Source organism: Periophthalmus magnuspinnatus, chromosome 23, assembly GCF_009829125.3.
Source record: "Periophthalmus magnuspinnatus isolate fPerMag1 chromosome 23, fPerMag1.2.pri, whole genome shotgun sequence".
Taxonomy (NCBI): Eukaryota; Metazoa; Chordata; class Actinopteri; order Gobiiformes; family Gobiidae; genus Periophthalmus; species Periophthalmus magnuspinnatus.
The window spans coordinates 12,405,935-12,427,534 of NC_047148.1; the positions used below are offsets into that span (position 1 = coordinate 12,405,935).

General features: G+C 39.7%; 1 protein-coding gene across 12 annotated transcripts in view; it reads right to left on the minus strand.

Moving 5' to 3' along the window:
* magi2a (membrane associated guanylate kinase, WW and PDZ domain containing 2a) overlaps positions 1-21,600 on the minus strand; it is a 152,927-nt gene that overhangs the window by 95,901 nt on the left and 35,426 nt on the right. For all 12 annotated transcript variants that reach the window (XM_055232002.1, XM_055231993.1, XM_055231999.1 and 9 more), the window contains exon 2: positions 14,084-14,200. In XM_055232002.1, the coding sequence (XP_055087977.1) occupies positions 14,084-14,200 (117 nt within the window). The remainder of the gene's footprint in view (positions 1-14,083; positions 14,201-21,600) is intronic.

Genomic DNA, 21,600 nt, shown 5'->3' on the forward strand with positions numbered 1-21,600 from the left:
TCTTGTCAATATCACCCATGATGACCTATATCCTGGTTAAAAATGACTCGTTTCTTCCTCTGTCTGCTGTCACTGTTTGAAACCGTCCCTAGCTCTCTGAAGTGTGTCTGTGGAGCAGAGGTTAAAATTAAAGTCAGTCACCTAAGTTACCTGCTGAGAGTGAGCCAGGCCTCATGTAAGCATCAATAATGAATGTAGCCTGGAGCCAAACACTCTGTTACGCTGTACACAAGAACGCATCAGCAGCCAAGCCACGCCACGCACACACTCATTCTGCTGCAGGCGCTTAACAAGCTTTAAAACATGCATAAGACACCATTATTATTTTACTGCTTTACTGTTTTTGTATTGGAATCCGATGACTAGTTGTTGCACCCTGTGGTTCGAGAAACGCTCTATTTGCTCTGAACATGTCCAACATTTGGTATACGGTACTGCTTGTAAAATGACTGATTTCTGTCAATTCAAAAGCAGCTTATGCATACCATTTAAATCAAGTGTGATTATAGACTCATTTACATCCAATTTGAAAATCCACAATTAGAAAGAGCGTATCAGCGCGCGGAGCTATAATTCTAAAAGAGAAAAAGCTGGGGGGCAGTTCAAGTTAGAGTTAGCAGGAGGCCCTTGTGGACCGTGTGAGGACAAGTTCAATTGTTTTTGTATTTCCAGCCTCATAAATATTGAAGGAGACAGCACAAGCGGATTTCGATGTTGACAGAGTGTGAGTATTGGCAGAGCTGTTTTGGCAGGAAAACAGTGCATGCATCACTAGTCTGCAGTGGGGGGGCGAGGCTCTCATAGTAGTGTCGTTAAAACTTAATTAAAAGTCTAAAATCGGACCACGGTGGTGCAGGATCTTTTGTACAGCGTGGACATAAAGGACCAAGCGCATTGAAAAGAGTTGAATTTTCTTTAGCAGGTCCGTGGGGAGAGGATGGAGAGGGGAGATATGAGGACAGCAGGACACTTCCTCTCCTCCGTCCTTGTCTGTGTCACTGATCCTCCCTCCAAAAATGAGCTCAGCTTCTAATACCTGCCAGAACACAACCACTTTTTAAAGCTTTCTGAAGTCAAACTGCTTTTTGGAAAACAGCCGTGAGTGATCATTTAAGCTCACCTCTTCAAAGCACGGCTCAAACGTAAGCTAATAAGAGGCAGTTCAGCTTCAAGGAACAAAAAGTGTTTATTTCTGTTTCTCAACATTTATTTTCAATTAGGAACACTGTGTTTGTTAAGTAAAGAGGTGAGAAGTGTGGATAATACTGTATTGTAAGTATGAACCAGGAGAGGTAGCCATAATCCCATTAATCAGAATAATTGGCTGATAATTTGCTCTTGTCTAGTCCCTGGATGATAAAACACTAACCTCAGCACTGGAGTCAGGGTTTGTTTTCTACACTGTTTGTGCTCTGCTCACAAAACATCTGTCACGAACCTGAAAAGAATAAGAAAGAGGAGTACTAATATTCACAGCATGTCAATTATCAATTATCAATGATCAATTATGGTATATGTCACTTTTGCCAACTCATTTGACATTACGCAATAAAAACAAATGAATCAATTAAACAAAAACTATAAATACCCAGTAAAAACATTTTAAGTTTCAAAATAACCATAAATCCAACCACAAGGAAACTATATTTGTATTTTTGGTTGGACTGTAAAACATTTGAGGACTGGTCTTCTACAGTGGCCTTCCACAGAAAAGCCTTCTCAATAAAGCAGTGTCTCTGCCTAAAGTTGTTGCTTTTTGCTGTTCTGTGAGACACTTGTAGAAACCTTGAGGGAGATGAAACACTCCCAGATATAGAATGCACAGAAAAACAACCAAAAACAAACAACAAAACAGACTGAAGAGATGTGTAGCCCTCTGTCCAAAGAGCTGTTTTATGTAATGCACACACAGTGAACTGATTTGATCCACAATGTTATTTTTCATATGGGTCGTGCATGTTTACAGAAGTAGCTTGAGAACCTCACAACTTTATTAGAAATGCAAAAGCATTTTGATATTTTTATTTAAATGCAGCTAGGCCACATCACCTTTCCCAATGCCTGATCTCATCAGATCTCCAAAGCTAAGCAGGCTTGGGCCTGTTAGTATTGGGATAGGAGACCACTAAGAAGGCAGGAGTAGTTCTGATGCATACGGCCGTTGTGAATGTTGATGGTCGGAGGGGCAAGTGGCGCTGATTGGAAGCTTTGCTTCTGTCAGTCTGCCCCAGAGCAGCAGTATGAAGACGATGAATAATGCCATATAAAGCGCTATATGAATCCAATGCATAATTATATTATTGTATGATCACTGGACTAGTGACATATAGGGCTGTACCATGCTAGGAGATGGAGTTAATAAGGCAACCCCAAACAATCCACATTGGAAGAAATCATGTAATAAGGTGCTGTGTAAGAGAAAAACAAAAGCTACAGAAATAAAAGTCAACATTCACTTAGAAAATACTGTCCTGTGTCTTTTTTTTTAAATGAAGATAACTTTTAGATAGTAATCACAGTGAAGTGTTTTTAGCTTGAAGTGGTATCTAATAAAAGAGGGAACAAAACAAACTATTGCACGTGGAGCGCTGTAAAAGCCTCTAAAGACTAATGTTTTTTTCTTAACAAAACATCTCAAAATCTTTAAGAAGCTTTATGTGCAACTTAAGTGATAAAAACATTACTTTTATAGTACTACTATTACTATCACTATTTATGTTTGTCCTGACCATGGCCTATGTTAACCTCTACATGGACTACTTTTAGTGTCAGGCGTATTTGCACTGATCAGAGCTAGTAATGCTAAAACAAAGTGACACTGTGACAGCTTTCTCTGAATTAGACACATCCAATCCTGTGGCCCTGATGTGGCAGAGATGGACTATTTCATTAGAGAGCTGATAAACAGAACGAGTCCTCCGATTTGTCTTTCTGTGTGTCATGGTTGAAGACTTGTGTTGTTATTACCTGAAGTCATCCACAGAAACAGCTCTACAGATTGGACTGTGATTGCACCGCGCATATTTTTTCAGGACTATTATAAACCCTCTTTGAAATTAATTTTGTGTTTCTTGTTTTTTCTTGGAAAATACACTGTCAACAGCTATGATGTGTCTGTTTTAACAAGAAAAGAAACATGGAATAGTGGGGAGAAGACAAGGACTAATAAAACTCCTTCGTTATGAAGCACTACTATTTGTTGTGCCCACATTTTCCACTACAGCTCAAAGATCTTATAATAACTGCACTCTTTGCAGGTAAAACTTTGTCTTTCCTTCTCTGAATCTTAAATACATCTGTTAAAGAGCCGTTAAACAACTAAAAACACAGTTGCTGATGGGTTTTTTTCTTCAAATTGTAAGATTTGTAGTTTCCATTCTTACTTGGACTAGTTCCTGCCTAGCATTCATTCAGAAGTAGCCAATTACTCCTACAGGCACAGTAATTAACATGAGGGATAGTGAGGCTTACATTGCTCTGGATGGAGAACACTGACACAGAAACTGTCCCTAATGAGACAGACCCAGGGGACCCTCCTTATGCTTCTCTCACTGCAGTTTCCACAGCACAAGCTAACAGCAAAAAGACTACACAGCACCAGAAGTTAAACTATAAAATGCACTTGGTCATGGCATTAACAGATTTTTTATAATACCACCGTTCAATTGTAAAGTTAGGTAAAATGTTTGGTAATAAGACTGCTCAGTTTATCTAAGGACCAGTCATTGGCCACAAAAGCTCTTGATGTGAATATTAATAGTGTGTGCGCGTGTCCCCAAGCTGCACTGCGGACCAAATCAAACACACCTCTGTTCTCACTCCATAGCAGTGATCTGACTAGGAACAGGACGTGTGCGCAAGATGAAAGGTCAGTTAAGAGGCATCACAATCTTTTAAAACATGAGGATGTAACATAAAACCAGTTCAGTTTTCTTAATAAACACTGATATTACACATTATAGAGAGTGCATTGCCTTCCAGTGTTACGTTTACCAACCGACAACTGAAATCTGGAAAAAAATGTAAATAAAAATTAAAAAATAACATGAAAAAATACAAAGATGCCAATATACCCAAAATCATCCTGTTTGGAGAAGCTACAAGCCTGGACATATGCAGAAGGTTGTAGAAACTATGACAAATCGAGTTTCGACCTTCATGTGACCGAATAAGAAGCAAAGCCGTAAAACTGCATTAAACATAATATGGGAAAAAATAATACAAAAGGTCAGGCAAATGTCATTTTCTGTTCTTTTTATTTTCAGTGATGATCTGTCCACTATTGGAACTACCTATGGTATGCTCACATATGTGAGAGCTAATATGAAGCGTGTGAACATTCACAGTCAAGGTGCAAGAAAGCCGAGTGAAAATCCAAAACAAGATGTTCTTTTCACAACTTTCCACAGCTCAATATGTGGCTTCAGGCACCTGTTTCTGCTGCTCTTATGTGTCTCGGACCACAAATAGTTAGCCTCTAATACTGTGTTTCTCCAACTAACTCGTATACATATTTTGACTTCTTCTATGAAGGCAATTAGACCAGCCAGTGTGCATTTTACCCAGTTCAAAAACAACTGTTGATTATGCAACTTAATGTTGTAATTTTTGTGACTGTCACCTCACAAATGTATTTCTGGAATAATCTAACTCGCTGTCAGTGTCACATGTTTGACAAGGCACAGTGCAGCTCTGCTCTATTATGATCCTGATCCTGTCAGCGCTTTACCTCGAACCTAAAATGAGCCCATATGTTCATCTCCAATGACACAAGTATGAATAACTGACTTTGCTTCGTGCGATGACAGTTTACAAAATGTTTGCAAATTTTAAAAATTGCATCAGCAAAGATTAAAATGTTGCTTCTTTCAAGATGGCAAAGATGGCGAAGAGGGATCAAGGGTTTACGTCAGCTAGCTGACTTCCTGTGCAGGGCATGTTGTATTCCCCAAAGACATAAGATCATTAGACAGAGGAACATCTCAGGACAGCTGAACGGAGCGGTGACCGCGGGCGAACCACCTGATGGATGTGTCTATCCTTCACCATTAGTGAGACAGGGGACCAGAGGACACCGGGATTTGGGAGGAGGAGGATGGTGTCAGTCTGTGATGAAAGCTTATTAAGGACCAAATTTCACACTGTCCCTTTTTCACAGGGACACATCTGCTGACGAACATTCAGCATTGTATCATGGTTCCTCCATGACATTTGAACACCTGTGTCAACCTCGTCAGTCCAAAAAAGATCCTATACATTCACTCGATAAGTCCTATGAAGTGACATGCGTAGCAGAGATGGCACCGAGGATATTGCCTCTCACAGTAAAAAAATGGGAGAAAGTCAAAGATCAGAAGGCAGCTTTTGTAATTAAAAGTTGTATTACTTTCAAAGACAGTGCTGACTTTTAAATCCTGAAATTACCTTTATAGGGGATCGATAGGGCGCATGTAATAAAATCCTGTATTCACCAGCTGCTCTTCTGTGTGCTCAGTGCCTATCTGCCCAACACACAAACTGACCTTTCACCCCAAACAAACATTCATTTGATTTGAGTTGGGTGCACTAGTCTGCCTAAGATTTTCATTTGGGTGCACCAGAGCATCATTTGGGTGCACCAAAAACATCATATTATATTGTCCTTAAATTGCTTCAACAATAAAGGCAAAATAAAGAACTTGGTTAAGTTTTATCTATTCAAAAACTACTCAGAAAGGCCTGTGCTTTTAAGAATCATTATAGTTCATAATAGCATACCCAGAATGAGCCCTCTTACTTTCAATTTCAATAGTTGATCGTTGACATCTTTTGCCGTCTAGTTTTATTTTCTTTTTCACCTTGCTCATTGACAGCCTCATTTAAGTAACTAAACTCAGTGTGGAGGATCTGCACGTTTGATGCTTCTCTTTAAAGGTTATTACAGTGTCTAAGTTCACAAATAGATAAAACAAAAAAAGCTACACTTCTGTGGTTCATATTGCTCTGTGCACCAGAGCGTGATCTGAGCCTACTGGCCTCAGCAACTCGGACTGGCTTTAGCGGTCAGAGATGAGGGTGCATTAACTTTTTTATTTTTTATTTTAGTTGTCAACAAAACAATCATTTAAGTGTGTTTTATATTATTGAATCTGTGTTTATGAGGAGAGAGGACACAAGAGAAAGAATTAAGAGGATCTGTCAGGTGCATCAGCGCGTCCAAGGAACATTTTTAGTCGCACCAGGCAAAATTTTAATCGCCCAAATTGGTTGGACTCTGGGGCTCTGACCAAAATCTTTGAATTAAGTCAAAAGTGATCAGAGTGAAGTAGATGAAAGCAAGGAAGCATGCAATGAGTTTAAGAGTCTCTGCAAGCTTTTGACGCAAACGAGGAGCGGATGCGGTTGCCATGGAAACCCCACCCATTCACTGAGTCAATGAGTGAAATAAGGAAGGAGAGGGAGACAACACAAAAGAGAGGACGCAAGTATGAGCATAAGGTCTGTTGAACCACAGTTGCTGTACTGGAGAAATATAGAAAAAGAGAAATCTCATTTAAGGTTAGTTACATGGCCTGTATCTGGACAAATTATGTCTTGACCAGTGTTGGGAATGGTCCATCAAAAAGTAATTAGTAATTAGTTATAATTACTCATTACTTTTCCCCCAAGGCAACTGTGTAACTAACTGTGTGATAAAAGTAACTAATTACCAGGCAAAGTATCTATTTAAATACAAAAAATACTCCCCCTGCTGTTTTAAAAGTAAAAACAAGTTATATCCAGCGTGCAAATCACCATTGCACCCAGAGCCAGTGTTTTAACCAACAGGGACTCACAACTGTACAGTCATAACAATGCAGAACAAACTACTGTGCCCTCTACACAACAGACTCTGGCCAAACATTTATTTGCATTTACCAAACACACAGATATCAGAACATTCCAAACATGTGCATGCCACATTACAGCGCTGATACAATTATAAAACTAGAGGTGAACCGCCAAACAGATATTAGATTAGTTGCACTTATGATAAGTATCATGAGCAGACAACTACCATTGTGCTGGTGTCTTTTCAGTGATGTGTAAACTCCAAATGCACCTGTGCCTTCTAATGTAGTCGCTTGTTTGTACTCCTGAGTCACCGAATAATAATGTTTATCTATACACTCCACAAGAATCTGCATATTTCCTTTTGTGCAAGTATTCGACCGCATGGCAGCACTAAACCAATAAAATAAAAAGTCTTTACAGCCACCTAGCACTGCTTCTGATAGGTCACCTTTACAGTCAATGTGTTTCAATCACTGTCTTTAATCCCTCATCTCAGTCTTGTTTACTTCCCAAAACAAAGGAAAAACTTTGCAGCTCCTCTGAATGAGACGAGAGAGCCGAGCCTGATCTGTCACCTGCTGAGACTCACAGTAAAATAACGAGCCATGTTACACTGACAGTAACTAAAATGGCGTTACAGCAGAGAAGATAGTCATTAGTTATATTACTAATCACTGGTAAATTAATGCTGTTACTAACAGTGTTATATTTAATGGCATTATTCTCAACACTGATCTTGACAAAGTATATCATATGAGCTGCATTTGAGGTCAAAATATGTCTGCTGTGTGCTGTCTGCATCTAATTATGTAGCAGTTTATTTGTCCTAGTTGTTAATTTTACCGTGACGACAAAACTCCGGGGCTTATGAACTCATCAGGGTGAATAATTACAATGCTCAGAATGCATCGGGTAAGGAATGACTAAGGACAACTGCAAATATTTTAAATTAACTAGTTCTGTTTTTCACACTATCAAGGCAGTGAAAATCAGGTACAGCACTTTTATGTCTTCCTACTCTGGCCTGTTGCACTTTTCTGTGAAGCACAAACTTCAGGCAGTTATGAGCTTTCTTGCTGTGAAGCTGAAAATGAAGCAGAGGACGTGAGGGAGCAGTTAGTCTTTTATTATCCTGATTATTACAGTCATCCATCAGAGATCAGGTGATTAAACACAATGGAGCCAAGTGACAAACTGGTCATTCATTCAGATGTCGCTTCAGGCACCAACTCAGCAGGTCCACCCAAACTGCAGACCACAAAGATTAACATAGATACAATGTTTTTTTTTCTAAATTGGTATGTGGCTGGAAAAATCATTTTGGGGAAATTTTGGTTAAATTCCAAAAATTGTCTCCAATATTCTCTGAATGATTAAATCACAGTATGAAGAACATTTCAAGAGTTTTTCCTAAAAATTAATAGCAGTCATTTGTAAATATTTGCTAGCTGATTTATATGCCTTGGGGATACAAAGTCAGCTGCTTCTGCTTTAAAAATACTGGCAGAACTGTAAAGTGACACTGACAGACAAGCAGAGACAATAACAGTTTTTCTAAGGTCCATATTTCCTGACTCAGTGGTAAAACTTGTCAACAATCACACCAACAACGGGCTGACAGATGGAAAAGCCATGTTTTCTGTGTCTATCTCATTAGTAAACAGTGTCAGTATTGAGCACTGTTGCCCCAGTCATTAACACAAACTCACATTCCCTGTGGGCATCAAACTCCACATTAACTTCCTGTCAGAGCGGCGATGTCCTTCCACCAAAACATATGCTGTTTGTGCATACATGTCCAGGCCTTAGCACACAATCGTCCAATAAAAGCAATGGAGCAATGCGACGTTTAAACAAATAGCTTATAGCAGGTCACCGAGCGGTTAGAGAATTCACCCACTAACACAAAAACAAAGGTCAGTAGATCAATCCCAGCCTGGACTGTGCATGATGTTGTTGTGTCCTTGGGCAATAAACCACTGAGTATGGTGAGTGATTGTGGGAGGGGTGATTGCAGATACAGGCCACCAGTCAACCCCAAGGCAGCTGTGGCAACAAGAAAGAACTTACCACCACTGAGAGTCGAGTGAATGAGTTATGAGACCAGTGTAACGCTTCAAAGGATTATCAAACGTGTAAAGAACAATTCAAATATAAAGCATTTTTTATTATTAGCAAACAATCAAATCCAGCTTCAGACAAGGTTACTGTGAGCCAACGGGGCACCAAACAAATATCTATTGTCCTTTTTGTTCAGTTGGGGTTTGGAGAACTCTATAAATTAGGTATACTATATTTAAGCAAAACAAATACTACCATTATATCAAATACCATTTAAAAGCAGGTCACTGGACCATGAAGGACAATCATGTTCCAGGGACCACAAGTTAAATAGCTTCTTATAGTGCATGTTGCCTTTCTTTCTGGGCTCTCAAAGTGCTGTAAATCAATAAACTATTAAACTGTCAACACTAACAAGCTCTCGCACTTAAACAGAGAATACAGTTGAAGCGTCTGGACCTTCAGCTGTATCTGGGACGAGTAAAAACACCAATGTTCTGGTCTTTGGTGAGAATGTCCCGATATAGTTTTTTGGCTCCCAATCCAATTTTTTGATATTTGCATTTGTATGCTGTATCTTTATAAATAATAACATATTCCATGGTGAATTTAGCCCCAGTTGATTATAATTATTACCACATATAAAAAGCCCTATACTTAAAAATAATCTAATAATTGTATTGTAAAATAATGTTTTAAACTCCTCCACAGGACAGCAGCTTCAGAACATAGTGACAGAGACATTAGCCTCGTTTCCACTGGTTCACTTTGGAACAGATAGGTACGGGCCGCATGTGTCTCCACTGTGAACCATACCTCCCATTTTAGGGGTCCGAAGCAGGCCCTGGATAAATGCAGTAAAAGCTGACAATAAAAGCTGACAATAAACCCAGAGTAGGATTGTGTTTACTCTAGCTTCAGCCACGTCTCACAGTACTACAAACTAAACCTCTTTTTGTGAATCCCTGAAATCAGCCTTATAATTACAAGTATAATTCAAATATAATTCTATTTATTAAGAGAACATTTGTAATGTTTAGGTGACATCAGTGTCTTACAGAGCAGAGCACTGCCCCTGGACCTGAAGCCGTGCCTTCAGCATGAAAACACAACTTGGCTTAAGTGACCCACACCAAGACCTGCTCTAAGGCAGCCCCAAGAGAACTGTACCAGTGGAAAAGAGGCTATAAGGTGATGTTTTTTCACTATGTTATTTATGTTTAAGGCCTGTAAAATGACAGAAGCCTGCCCATAGCACATGACTACTTAACATATGTAAACAATGTTAGTGCATCAGGCTCTACTACTCTGTTTGATTTGTCCAAAGTTTAGTTTTCCCTCTTAAGGCTATGTGGAGACATCACATCGTAAAACAAATACTACCTCTGTCTTTATTAATGTTTTTTTGCGGCTTTAGAGCCTCCTCAGTCTGTGTTTAAGCTGCTCTGGGCAATAGCTGCAGCGGTAGTAACAACAGCTTTGTGTGGAGGACTGTATTTGCTGTGTTGGCCCAATCTATTCACCAAATTTGATCCAAGCCGATAGTCTAAAAATGCCTCGATCAGTGGCCAATACTGGAATCAGTTTGGATGACCTGATACATCCAGTGCCACTGCCAATGGATACAGATTTTTCCCATAGCCTGACATTGACTATAATTTATTTCCCAGCTTGATTTATCTCATAAAAAGTGTTGTTTTTGTTACTCCACACAATGTTTTAAGTGGTTAATGCCCATTCAAATGCAATAACTCAACACAAGACACAATTTTTAGGTAGAAATGGAACAAAAGTGGTCACCAACCTCTAATATTAGCACTTGTCAAAGAACTTTCCGCAGCTCACTAAACTATTTTAAGGTGCTGTTCTGGAGCTGCTTATTGTGATGTAGATTAAATTTAGAAAAGGGAAGAGAGCAGCGCTTTACCTCTTAACCCAAGCGTGACCTCCTGATATTCTCTTCCATTATACAAGACAGTGACTCTTCACTAAGTGCTTTAGTGTGTCAACCACAAATGTGGGCTTGTGGGTGGGAGAAAAGGACAGATCCAAGGAGTCAACCTGAGGAGGACAGGTAACACTGATGGATAAAGAGTGTCTCAGGGCCTATGCTGCATACATTATATATTTCAAAAGAGTTATATTTTAAAATCCTGGCAGTGAGTGTGATAATACCATTATTCATATCAGAAAATAGAACATTACTGGTGGTAATAGTTAAATTGTTTACTGGTTTGTAAAGTGTATTATTAGGAATATCACTTCAAATGTTATTAGATTTGTATAAAACCTGTCACAATTAGACTGAATGCAGACTTGTATTTAAGCAGGCATTTACCCACAATCCTCAATTCACACTGGTACCACAATGGCTACAGTATACAGTCTTGAAGTTCTTGAAGTGTGTGCTCTCCCTTTCGTTTGTAGAAGTTTGTGTGTTTTTCAGTCAATGCAAACATTAGCAATGGATGAATTCAAATATAGATCCAACTGAAAAACCTATTATATGAATCTATTTGTAGTTCCTTTATATCCAAATCTCCAAAACAATAGATTTTATTCTAGATCGGGACTGCTCCTTAGGTCCTTACAGCTCAGTGAATCTCCCATCAAATCTGTGTGGATTACCAGATGATAGGCATGATTTCACATGGGCCCATGCTATTAACGCTCTGACCTTGGATTTCAACCAAGCAATTTGTCTAAGAGCTGGCACTGCTCTGGCTGCCCTCATCGCCTCTGTCCAGCAGCCTTGATTGGTATGAGTGCCAGTGAGTCCTCCTCCATGTGCCTACTGTCTCTTTCTTTAAAATGTCCCTTTTGTATTCAAGGGTTATGCTCAACTATCTGAACAACTTCAGCCCTGTTCTGTCTGTTCTTCCCCATCATTTGTGTCCAACTGAGTTTTATCATGAATCTCTCTGAGCCGCAGTAACGCTCTCTCTTTGCTGGATGAGTCTATTCTGTGGTAGTTAAATGGCATTTGTCTCAGTGTAAAAGTTTTTAGTGCACAGCATCAAGATAACACTTAACCACTGAAAGAGGTTCATTATGCAAAGAAATAACTTGATGCAAAAGTAATCAAGTATAGAGATCGACCGATATGGGTTTTTTCATGGCCGGTGCAAATACACATTGTTTCAAATCCAGAGAAACCAATGCTGATCATCTCTGCCAATATTTTTGGACCAATATGTAGACCGATTTTGAGTCTTTTCCCCAAAATTCAATGTAGTCCAAACTTTCCCAAAGCAGACCTCTAGGAGAGCAGTGTAGTCACATTCTGTGCAGCTATCTCTTCGTATTAAAGTGTTAATATAAAGCTTTGTGTGTATTTTTTAGGCAGCAGATGGACTAAAACAAAATATTGGCCTGTGCCGGAGATTTAAGGCGGATAGCCAATACACTAAAAAGTCAAAATATCGGCCAGATATATCGGCCAACAAATATATTTTTCTATCTCAAATCAAGTAATTAAAAGAAAAAATGTGGGCTTGTTTATGGAATTTTGGCAGAGTAATATTATAAAACAAAACAAAAAAAAATCACTCTTATATAAAGAACATCAACATCAAGTCAATATAACAAATAACACACTTCTTGTAATCACATCACAGACAATAATAGACTGATTTCTAGTTTCTAATTTTCCATATGCAAATGGTGCATATAGCTGCATGAGGTACCCTCTTAGTATTCAGTACCATATAAAAGCATGACTAAGTGTGCAGCATTGAGGCCCATTGTGGTGTCTTCATTAACACACACTTAACCTCCCTGTGCCCCTTACGTACATATAAGCTATAACATCTGCATTTGCTACAGTTATTTATGTTTATCCTCCCTTTGTTTCTCCTATCGTCTTGAGTGTCTTTTGTTTTTTTTTTCTTTTTGTTCCCACCTATTCACTTCCATCTCTTTTTCGAGTACCAGGTTTGCAAAGGGTTATTCAAAAAAAAAAAAAATTACCCCCGTGTTACAAACATATAGATAGCTCCCATTTTGCTTTGCATTCTTCAAAGAGAGAAGAAGCCCCATTCAAACCACTGCAGTATCCCTGGCCTTGAAGAATGCACTTCAATTAAGGATTCAGAGGAGAACTGGCAACATGCAGCTGCAGCTAATGGCAGAGGGAGGCTAGTGTGATGTTAGCACATGAGCTCGTAATCACATCTTTGGTTTATTACTGTATGAGCTGATACAATGAAGCCACACACTCACACTACTTCAAATCACAATCATTGGTTTAAGGCAGGTAGTAATAGCATAAATATATCAACAAATATTTGGTTAGAGAACAATAAGCATTTTGCATCCTTTGGACAATCCATAAATGAGGAAAGTTATGTCAGAGAGGGCAATTGGAGTAAAAACAAACCAAATTAAAGGTGCGCTATGTAACTTTTCTGGTGGGGGGTTAGCCACTACGCAGAGTTATTTCTTTGCCTGGAATGTTTCACAGTATGACATTAAACTTATCACTGCAGATGCTTGTATTGCTGAAAATAACTTCAAAATCATGCATCTAGACTGTGAACGGGGCCGCTTCTCCAGAGATCTTACCTGCCTGGTGGCATCACATGCTTGTCTCCATGGACATAGATAGGTTTAATGCCATAGTGTTGGACTATTCAGGCTAAGCAATAACATCTTCATGGAGAGAAGCAGGTGGTGGATCCTATACCATAAAAGTTACATAGTGCACCTTTAAAATCGCAAAAACGCAAAGAACGGAACCGTCTAAATGTACAACTATACAAGCATGACAGGAAACTGATACAGGCTGAAATGGGACTGAAATGGGCATTAAGAGTACTGGATACATGTGTTCATTAATCTGCTCCAAATAAATAAATGAAAGGAATTAATAAAATACCAATATTTTCAGCACAATGCATTTGAAGGGATAATGGAGGTTTAGGGTTGAGTTTGAGTCAGGAAAAGCACTAAACTATTATGAACTATTAACCCTGAGAAAAGTGAAGATAAAGAGATCAGAGGCATAACAATGCTGCAGGTCAGGTGTGTCAAAGGTGCATTTTTTACAACGTGTCTGATCAGGTAGACTAGAGGACAATATAATAGTAATCCCTTAATTAGACAACTTCAAAATGAGAACATGATAGCAAACAGTGTAATGACTAAAGCAAATAGGAAAGTTAAATAAAGGCTGAACAGTGCCTGGTCAAAGAATGGATTGTGCACTTACAGGGGATGGTGCGGAGGTAGAGGTTGTCTCTGATGATCTGCTGCAGCTCGTGATCCACTGACCCCTTTTGAAAGCGCAGGTTGAGGTAGTGCCGCAAGTCTTTGTCTATAACACCACCTGCAAAGAAATACAGTATAGCCACAATTCAAGACTCATCTCTTTGTTTTAACAAAAGTCACTTGTACTGAAATCCTGATGCTGAATATTGACATACAAACTGTGTGACAGGTTTTCCTGTTTTTCTAATTATTACCAATGAATTGTTTTTTGGGGATGGTGCCTGTGGTAAATATTACAGTATTACATCAGTCAAGTTGCAGTAAGTGGAAAAAAATCATTTCATAAAATTTGGAGAACCAATGAAGAGCTTGTTCCCGACTTAAATAGAAGTAATGTATTTGAGCTACAAACTGTCTGTATGATCAGTGTGTGGGTGAAAATCACTCACAGTAAGCATAACAATTATAACACAGCTTTGACAGCAAATGTGTCTGATTCATGATTAAATTATGCTGAAATTATGAGACAAGTTCATTTTATTGAGATCAGATGGGTCACTTTACCAATGAGTCACAAATGTTATAATTTTCTAATATACTACCCCAAGTACTCTTCAGGGATGGTGTGCTGTGGGTTCAAGTTTTATAGAAGTACAATGCCTATAATTTGCTTTGGTACTCCCAATACCATATTACAGTGTATTACAGAGTCACAATTCCCATACCAACTAATAGGAATGTGTGCCCACTTATGATTTTATGATTTTGTTCAGCAAAGTTCACGCCAAACAGTGTGATAAATGGTCTAGAATGGAATAACAAAATAATAACGTATTAATTAGTCTTTCATAGACCTTTTTTTTTTAATCCAAGTTACTTTTTTGTGCATTATTCATTCACTCCACACTGTGGTGATAAGCTAAGCTTCTGCAGTCACAGCTGCCCTGGGGTAGACCAACACTCACACACCACATTCAGTGTTCGAGTTGGTGTCTTTTATGCAGTTGGTGAGTCTCTGGTGAGTAAAGGATACTGAATGCAGTCCCAAGATCCCATGGCTTCCACAGTAATCAAAGTGAATGGATTAAATTCTACAACCACAACACGCTTTGCCCTTTAGCTATACTCTGAGTCAAGTCAAAGTGTGGATTGGTGCAGGTGCTAATTGGAGCAGTGGCCAAACACGTGCACTGAAATGTCTGCACATAAATCAACTCCCCTGTCTCTCTGGGGAGCTGTATTTTACTACTGTGCCCATCCCCCTCTCACCTGAGCACCCTCTCTCGTTCCCTTCACAGGTCTTTCGCTGGACCTCAGTAAATGACGCTAGCTCAGCATCCTACTGTGGAGAAGCGATGGAGTGACAGAGTAATGAAAGTAGGAGATATGAATCCCATGGGGAATTGTGGGTAATCTATACCAAGCTGGTCGGCCCCCAAAACTCTTAACATGGAATTATCCAAAATGGCATTGACAGGAGAGAAAAAAATACTTTTTAACAACCCACTTTTCATTTAAATTACATTCACATGTGAAAGACATTCATCTAACCTTCAACTTGAGTTCGGTGGCACCGCGCCAGATATCATTTAGCCCCCTCCCTCCCATTCACCCCCGCTGTGCTCCTGTGGCAATGACATCTACGCATGATCTGAGCACTACACATCAACAACACACACATGCTGGAGACAAGCCGAAAATTTGTGCAATCGAATGTACAGCGCAGCCATTCAGACATGTGAGAAGTTTGCTCATGTCAGACTATCAATTATTGAGAAGGTTTCTTTGCCAGTGTTGTAAGAGCCAGACAGTTCTTGTATGCACACACGGTAATCCATCCAAGCTGAACTAATTTATATAGCAGCGCATGGTAATAAGGCAGACCTTAAATTAGAGCAACCTGCTCCATCTGCGTCGCTCTCAAAGACATGGAAGCACGACCAGCCAATTTGCATTTGCATAAGAAAAGGAAGCCAATGAATGTGCATGGTGAAAAGGTGAGCAGGCGCACATTCACACACACATACACACACACACATTTAAACAGAGTAAATGGCACCTTTAGGTCGACAGCCAAGTCAGGAGTCTGTGTGTCCTCTTTCCAAAGCTTTTTATGATGCAAATAATCTCCGCTGGAAAAAAAAAGATCTGAAGCTGGATTTTTCCTCTTGATTCTCCCTGGACTCAACTGTCCTTTAGGTCCTTAACTGTAGCCGGTAGAAGCACACACGCAGCCGGGGGAGCTAGAGCCCTCAGTGCAGCCTCACAGAAAAATGAAGCCGCGAATGAATGAGAGCGTGTGTGAGAGCCTGTGTCGCCGTGAGTGAGGCAGGCACAGTGACCGCTCAAGCGCAGGATCTGGCGGCAGGGACCTATCGCATTGAAATGCCTCCTGGATCCCTCTGGTGGATTCACAGGTCCTTTGTCGCCCCCTGTCTGTCATACAAAGTAGTGACTGTAGACTGTCATGTGTTTTATTTCATTAATCAGAGTAGAGACCTGTGAAATATGACAATGAACTAAAACATGCACAAAGAAAATATATTTCAAACAGTGTTCCATTACAGTTAAACTCTATATGTTTAATTGTTTAAAGTCTTTTTTAGTCTCCACAACATGATCGGTGTAATTTTGAGTCCAGTCACGATGTTTTGTGTTTATCTTGCCTGTTTCCTTTGGTGAAATCCAGTGTCTAGCTGCCTCTGGCATATTTGCATAAACACAGCTTGACCTCAAATATGTAATGAAATAAGCAATGATTGTGTTTGCGTAGAAACAGATATATGACATAGAACTTTTCTCACATGGGTTATTGTGGGTTTTAGGTTTTGTGTCATTAGTACATTGATTAATAATATTTAGAAAAATCATTGAGGCACACAAATGTTTGGTAAAGATCCTTGGCAAGTACCAATTTGTTCAACTGTCAAAAAACAAAAACATCAAACTTGACAGTGTGTGTAAGAAAAATCACAATCCAATAAATGTAGCTTCTCTGGGGAAAAGGTCAAATAGATGTGTCATCAGTTGCTGCTGACATGGGATAGCAGTTGTCATGCAGAATGAGACTAATTAGTGGGACAAGTGAAGAGGATGTAAAAGTTTTGTCATTAGACATCAGTATGACATCATTACAGTCTGAGTCAATCAGCAAACCATAAGAGTAAAAAACACTGAGACTAGGCATAATGAATGACAACTATTATTGTGGCATTATGGTTTAATTGACACAGGAAATGTCCCAGAAAAGGACGCCAAGTGGAGTAGCAGTGATTCATCGCTGCACAGACTTCTCTCCTACAAGTTTCCCACCACATGCAGACTTTGTAAGCGTCTCCAAACAGATGGGTGAATGAGAATCACTGTCTCTTTTGGCAGCACAGAGGGAAAGAGCACAGCATTTAGGCTCAGCAGGTGTCATGTAAATCCCTGGGGAGAGGAGAAGCCCGTGGCGAGGGAAAAACAAGAGAACAGCTGCCTCCTCCAGGGGACTGAGGTGCTACAGGAGCTTACTGCATTCAAGGCAGTCAAGGACTGGCCATTCAGATACATGCTCAAATCACATTGAATTAGATGAGCCTCACTCACCTGTCACTCTATAATGACATATGTTCCAGTATCCACAGCAGTCACACGTTTAAGGCATTTACCGTTTGGGACTGGTCACCTTTATACTTGTCAAAAAACAGAGGCATGTCCTTGAGGTCTTAAAACCAGCAGTGATATCTTACCAAGTCTGTGCTTGATCTCTATTGTTCATGTACAGTGTGTTGACATGTTGACAAATGCGCCTGACTTCTGATGCATTCTCGTTGGTCTGACTGGTGTACAACATTTGTGCATTATTTGAATGTGTGGAAGTGGAGAGTTTAAGGAGACCGCTGTTTGAATAACATCATTTAGAAGATCAAGGCAGGCTTGAAAGCAGCCAGTATTACCAGGGTACACTGTGCTCTCTTGATTAGTCATCATAGAACATGTTTGCTTCCAACTCTGTGAGAGAGGGGGCAATGATAACTCCTACTGACTTCAGATGTCTGAACAGGCTTAAGTGCACAGACTTTAGCTCAAACATAGTGGCTCTCACAGTCATGAAGTTCCATTCCTCCAAGTACAAGGACACAACATAAATGTCTTCAGCTGGATGGTCTCCAAATGACTCTGTCCTTGATCCAACACATTATTTACACAGAAACAGAAGGAAATAGTGACATTTAACACTAAACAGGAGGGGCATCACATTCCTTACCTTTTCTCTTACAGTAATGCCATAGACCCATGATGTGACACAGTATACAATCTGGGGCTAAATCTATGTTGAATCAAAGTGGAGACCACAACAAGAAATCACTGACTTGCTGTAGTGACCCCACTAGGGACAGCTAAAGTAGGTTTAAAATCTAAGAGTTTTTGCTGTTCTAACTTTGCAGCATATAAAACGTAAATGCACAGTTTATAGCATAACGGCAAACTCCATCCAAGCCTTAAACTGGGATTTGGAGCAAGGCCAATCACTAAAACGCATTGCTCTTAGACATTATTTCAAAGCCTGCAGGCAAGAACCGTCCAGTCTGTGCAGCTCCAAGCAGTGGTCCCTCCAGTGATTACCCTGTATCCTCCGTCTGTTTCTGCGGGCTGACCGACCAAAGCCCCATTATTGCTATGGAAATGCACAGACCCCACCAGCTGCCCACTGCGGCCTGACACACGTGGTTCTGGTGTACAGTATATAGCAGAATGGAAATGGGGCAACACAGAGAGGCAGGAGGCTGGATTGGATGGTTGAACTGGGTGGTAGTCTGATGGAGAACAGTGTGAAAGGGCAAACTGGGTTCAAATTGAGCTTTTATGAAAAAAACGTGCTGTGCTGTATTTCTACCAGCATGTCAAATGCACAGCGTATATTGTCAGGAGCTAGTGAAGTGGTCAAGTGGTGTGGACATAGTCAATCATTGTTTAAGAGCACTAAGAGCGCTCACATGAGGTAGTATACATGGGCAGAATATCGATATGAATGTATAGTTTTGAATATATGCAAAAAAATGGCAAGCAGATGATTTATTTATGATTATTTGTTGTGTTGTAATCTTTAAAACAATGGTGATATTTCTTCTTCCTCCTCCTTAAAACTCAACCAACACATTTATAGTCTTCGTCCATTTCTGTGAGATTGGCCATTGCCAAAATCATTCCTGATTACTGTTACTGAGACTCTCCAACAATATTTTTTATTAAACATCTTCCCCCTATTTTGTATGCGACTCCCTCTACTGATGTCTGTATTTGCATAGGTGCTTCTCCCCTGAAGTGATCTGCATGGACTCTATGGACGTGGTGTGATTAAGACAGGTAGAGACTAGTGCAGAGTGGAGCCTCCTGTTGCAGAGCCGGTGATGGCGCGCAGCAGGAGTCTGTGTTAGGAGCTCTAATGATTTGAATGTTTTCGGTGGTGATTATACCTGCTGCTGGAGAGGCACATTTAAATGCAGATCACACTCTGATACAATCAGCAGAAAGATGCCATCTCAGAGAATCAGAACTATCCAGGATCATTATTTTGAAGTCTTTCTTCAGCTATAATCAAGCCACTTGAACATGGACTCTGTTCAAATCACTGTCATAATATTTAACACCATTCAATCAAATCACTACCAACTTTAGTATGCCAACAAATATACAGACTGTTCATCACTAGTGGACACCAACAAACACATTTTCAACAGACACAGACTGATTACGCATGTCATACTTTTACAAGGTCACTGGTTAGATGCTGTGTTATGGCATTTTTTTCTTTTTGATCATGTCTTACCTTGATAAATGAGCCTGTTGGGGCCAGAGGAAGAGGAGTAAGTGAAGAGAAAACATATGGTAATATGTCTATTAAATGCAATGAATTCAACAACGAAAGGCATTCAGTTTCCATCATGGTCAAATCAAATGCATTACAGAGTTTGAAAGACGTGTGGTTGTCTATGGGTGGAAAAGAATCTAACATGAGAGGAGCAGAAAGCATTTAAGTCACAGCTTGAAAGCATAATCAAATTGTTCTGTGTCATTTTGAAAAAACCCCAAAACATTCTAGTCTAAGCCAGAGGCCACTCCACCTCTTTGTGTGTCTAATCTGACAAACAAAAAGAAATATGACTATTGTCCACTGTTTTGTTTTATGCCATTTCACCATGTCACTGTGAAATCATCATAAATTTGTAATTATAATGACAAAAGCTGCAAGTGTATTACCTTTAACCGCAAACCATCAATAATTGTGCAATCTACGTCACCTCATATTGTCTGTGTAATCCCTCAGTCGTCCGGGTATGATTCATAGAAAAAGAACATTTCAATTCTGTTAACTGAACAAAAACTTTTGACTTTGTTACCTCATATTGTATTTGCTCTCAAAGACTGGTTTCTTCTTCTTGATGTTCTAGAGTGTAGAGAATGAGATGCTAATGGCAGAATGAACAAATGAATGAAACAGGTAGAAACCCAACTCTAAAGGAGCACTTCAGAGCAGCACCTTTAAAAGCTAGGGGAGTGTGAAATAGCTTGAGTGCGCTCTGCTGAAGACCGTGCATCCTGGTGAGCTCATGTCATCGCTGCAGCCAGTCGAGAGGAATCCACTCTCACTTAACATGATGAAGATACTGCACTGACATCTGCTGTCAACATTCTCCTCACTCAAATGGCATACGGCCACAGCACCAGCATGCTTTCAGAGCTTCACACACACACAAAGACATTCTTACTGAGAAATAGTTTTCAGTTTGGAATGTAAAAACTTAGTTGGTGTCCTTGTTAACACATTTCTAACTGTATAATCACATAAAAAATTTCACCCATATGGCAATAATAAACCTAGAGCCACCCACTAAATCAGGCAGAAATATTCTGAAGTTTCAAAAAAAAAAAAAACTTCTAGAATGTAATAACTGCAAGAAAGTCTAAGGAAATGCGTGCACAAAATCAAACATGGAAGTCCTCATAGTTACAAAGTCTTAGTTGCCATAGATGTAAAAATGGAAAAAAAAAAAGTAATATGGGATTGCAAAGTATTCCTGCTAGGGGTGGGGAAAAAAAAGACAATATGACCAAAATAGCATATCGTCACTCTATCACCCAGCCCTGCGTTCATTTATTTTACGAGAGTGGGTCAATTTGCTGAGTAGATTATGTGTTTCTAATACTCTCTATAGTTTGTCAATAAATCTAATGAGACTGCAGCTGGTGAACAAAGCCCAGTTTCCCTTCCTGTAATGGAGTTTTTATTTAGAGTTTGCACGTCAGATTCACTCAAGTCTCATCACAGACTCATTAAGTCATCTGGAGGAGGACAGGTCATTTAAAACACAGCCAAGACAAATGCTAACTGCAGCTAGTTTACATCGGTCAAACCTGATCTGCAACTCATTAAAACTTCATGTGTGCAAAATCAGCTCTCCGTTTAAAAGGAAACAATGCTGTAATTAAAGATAAACTCCCACAAGAGAACAATGTGGTGCTACAAGGGTTGAA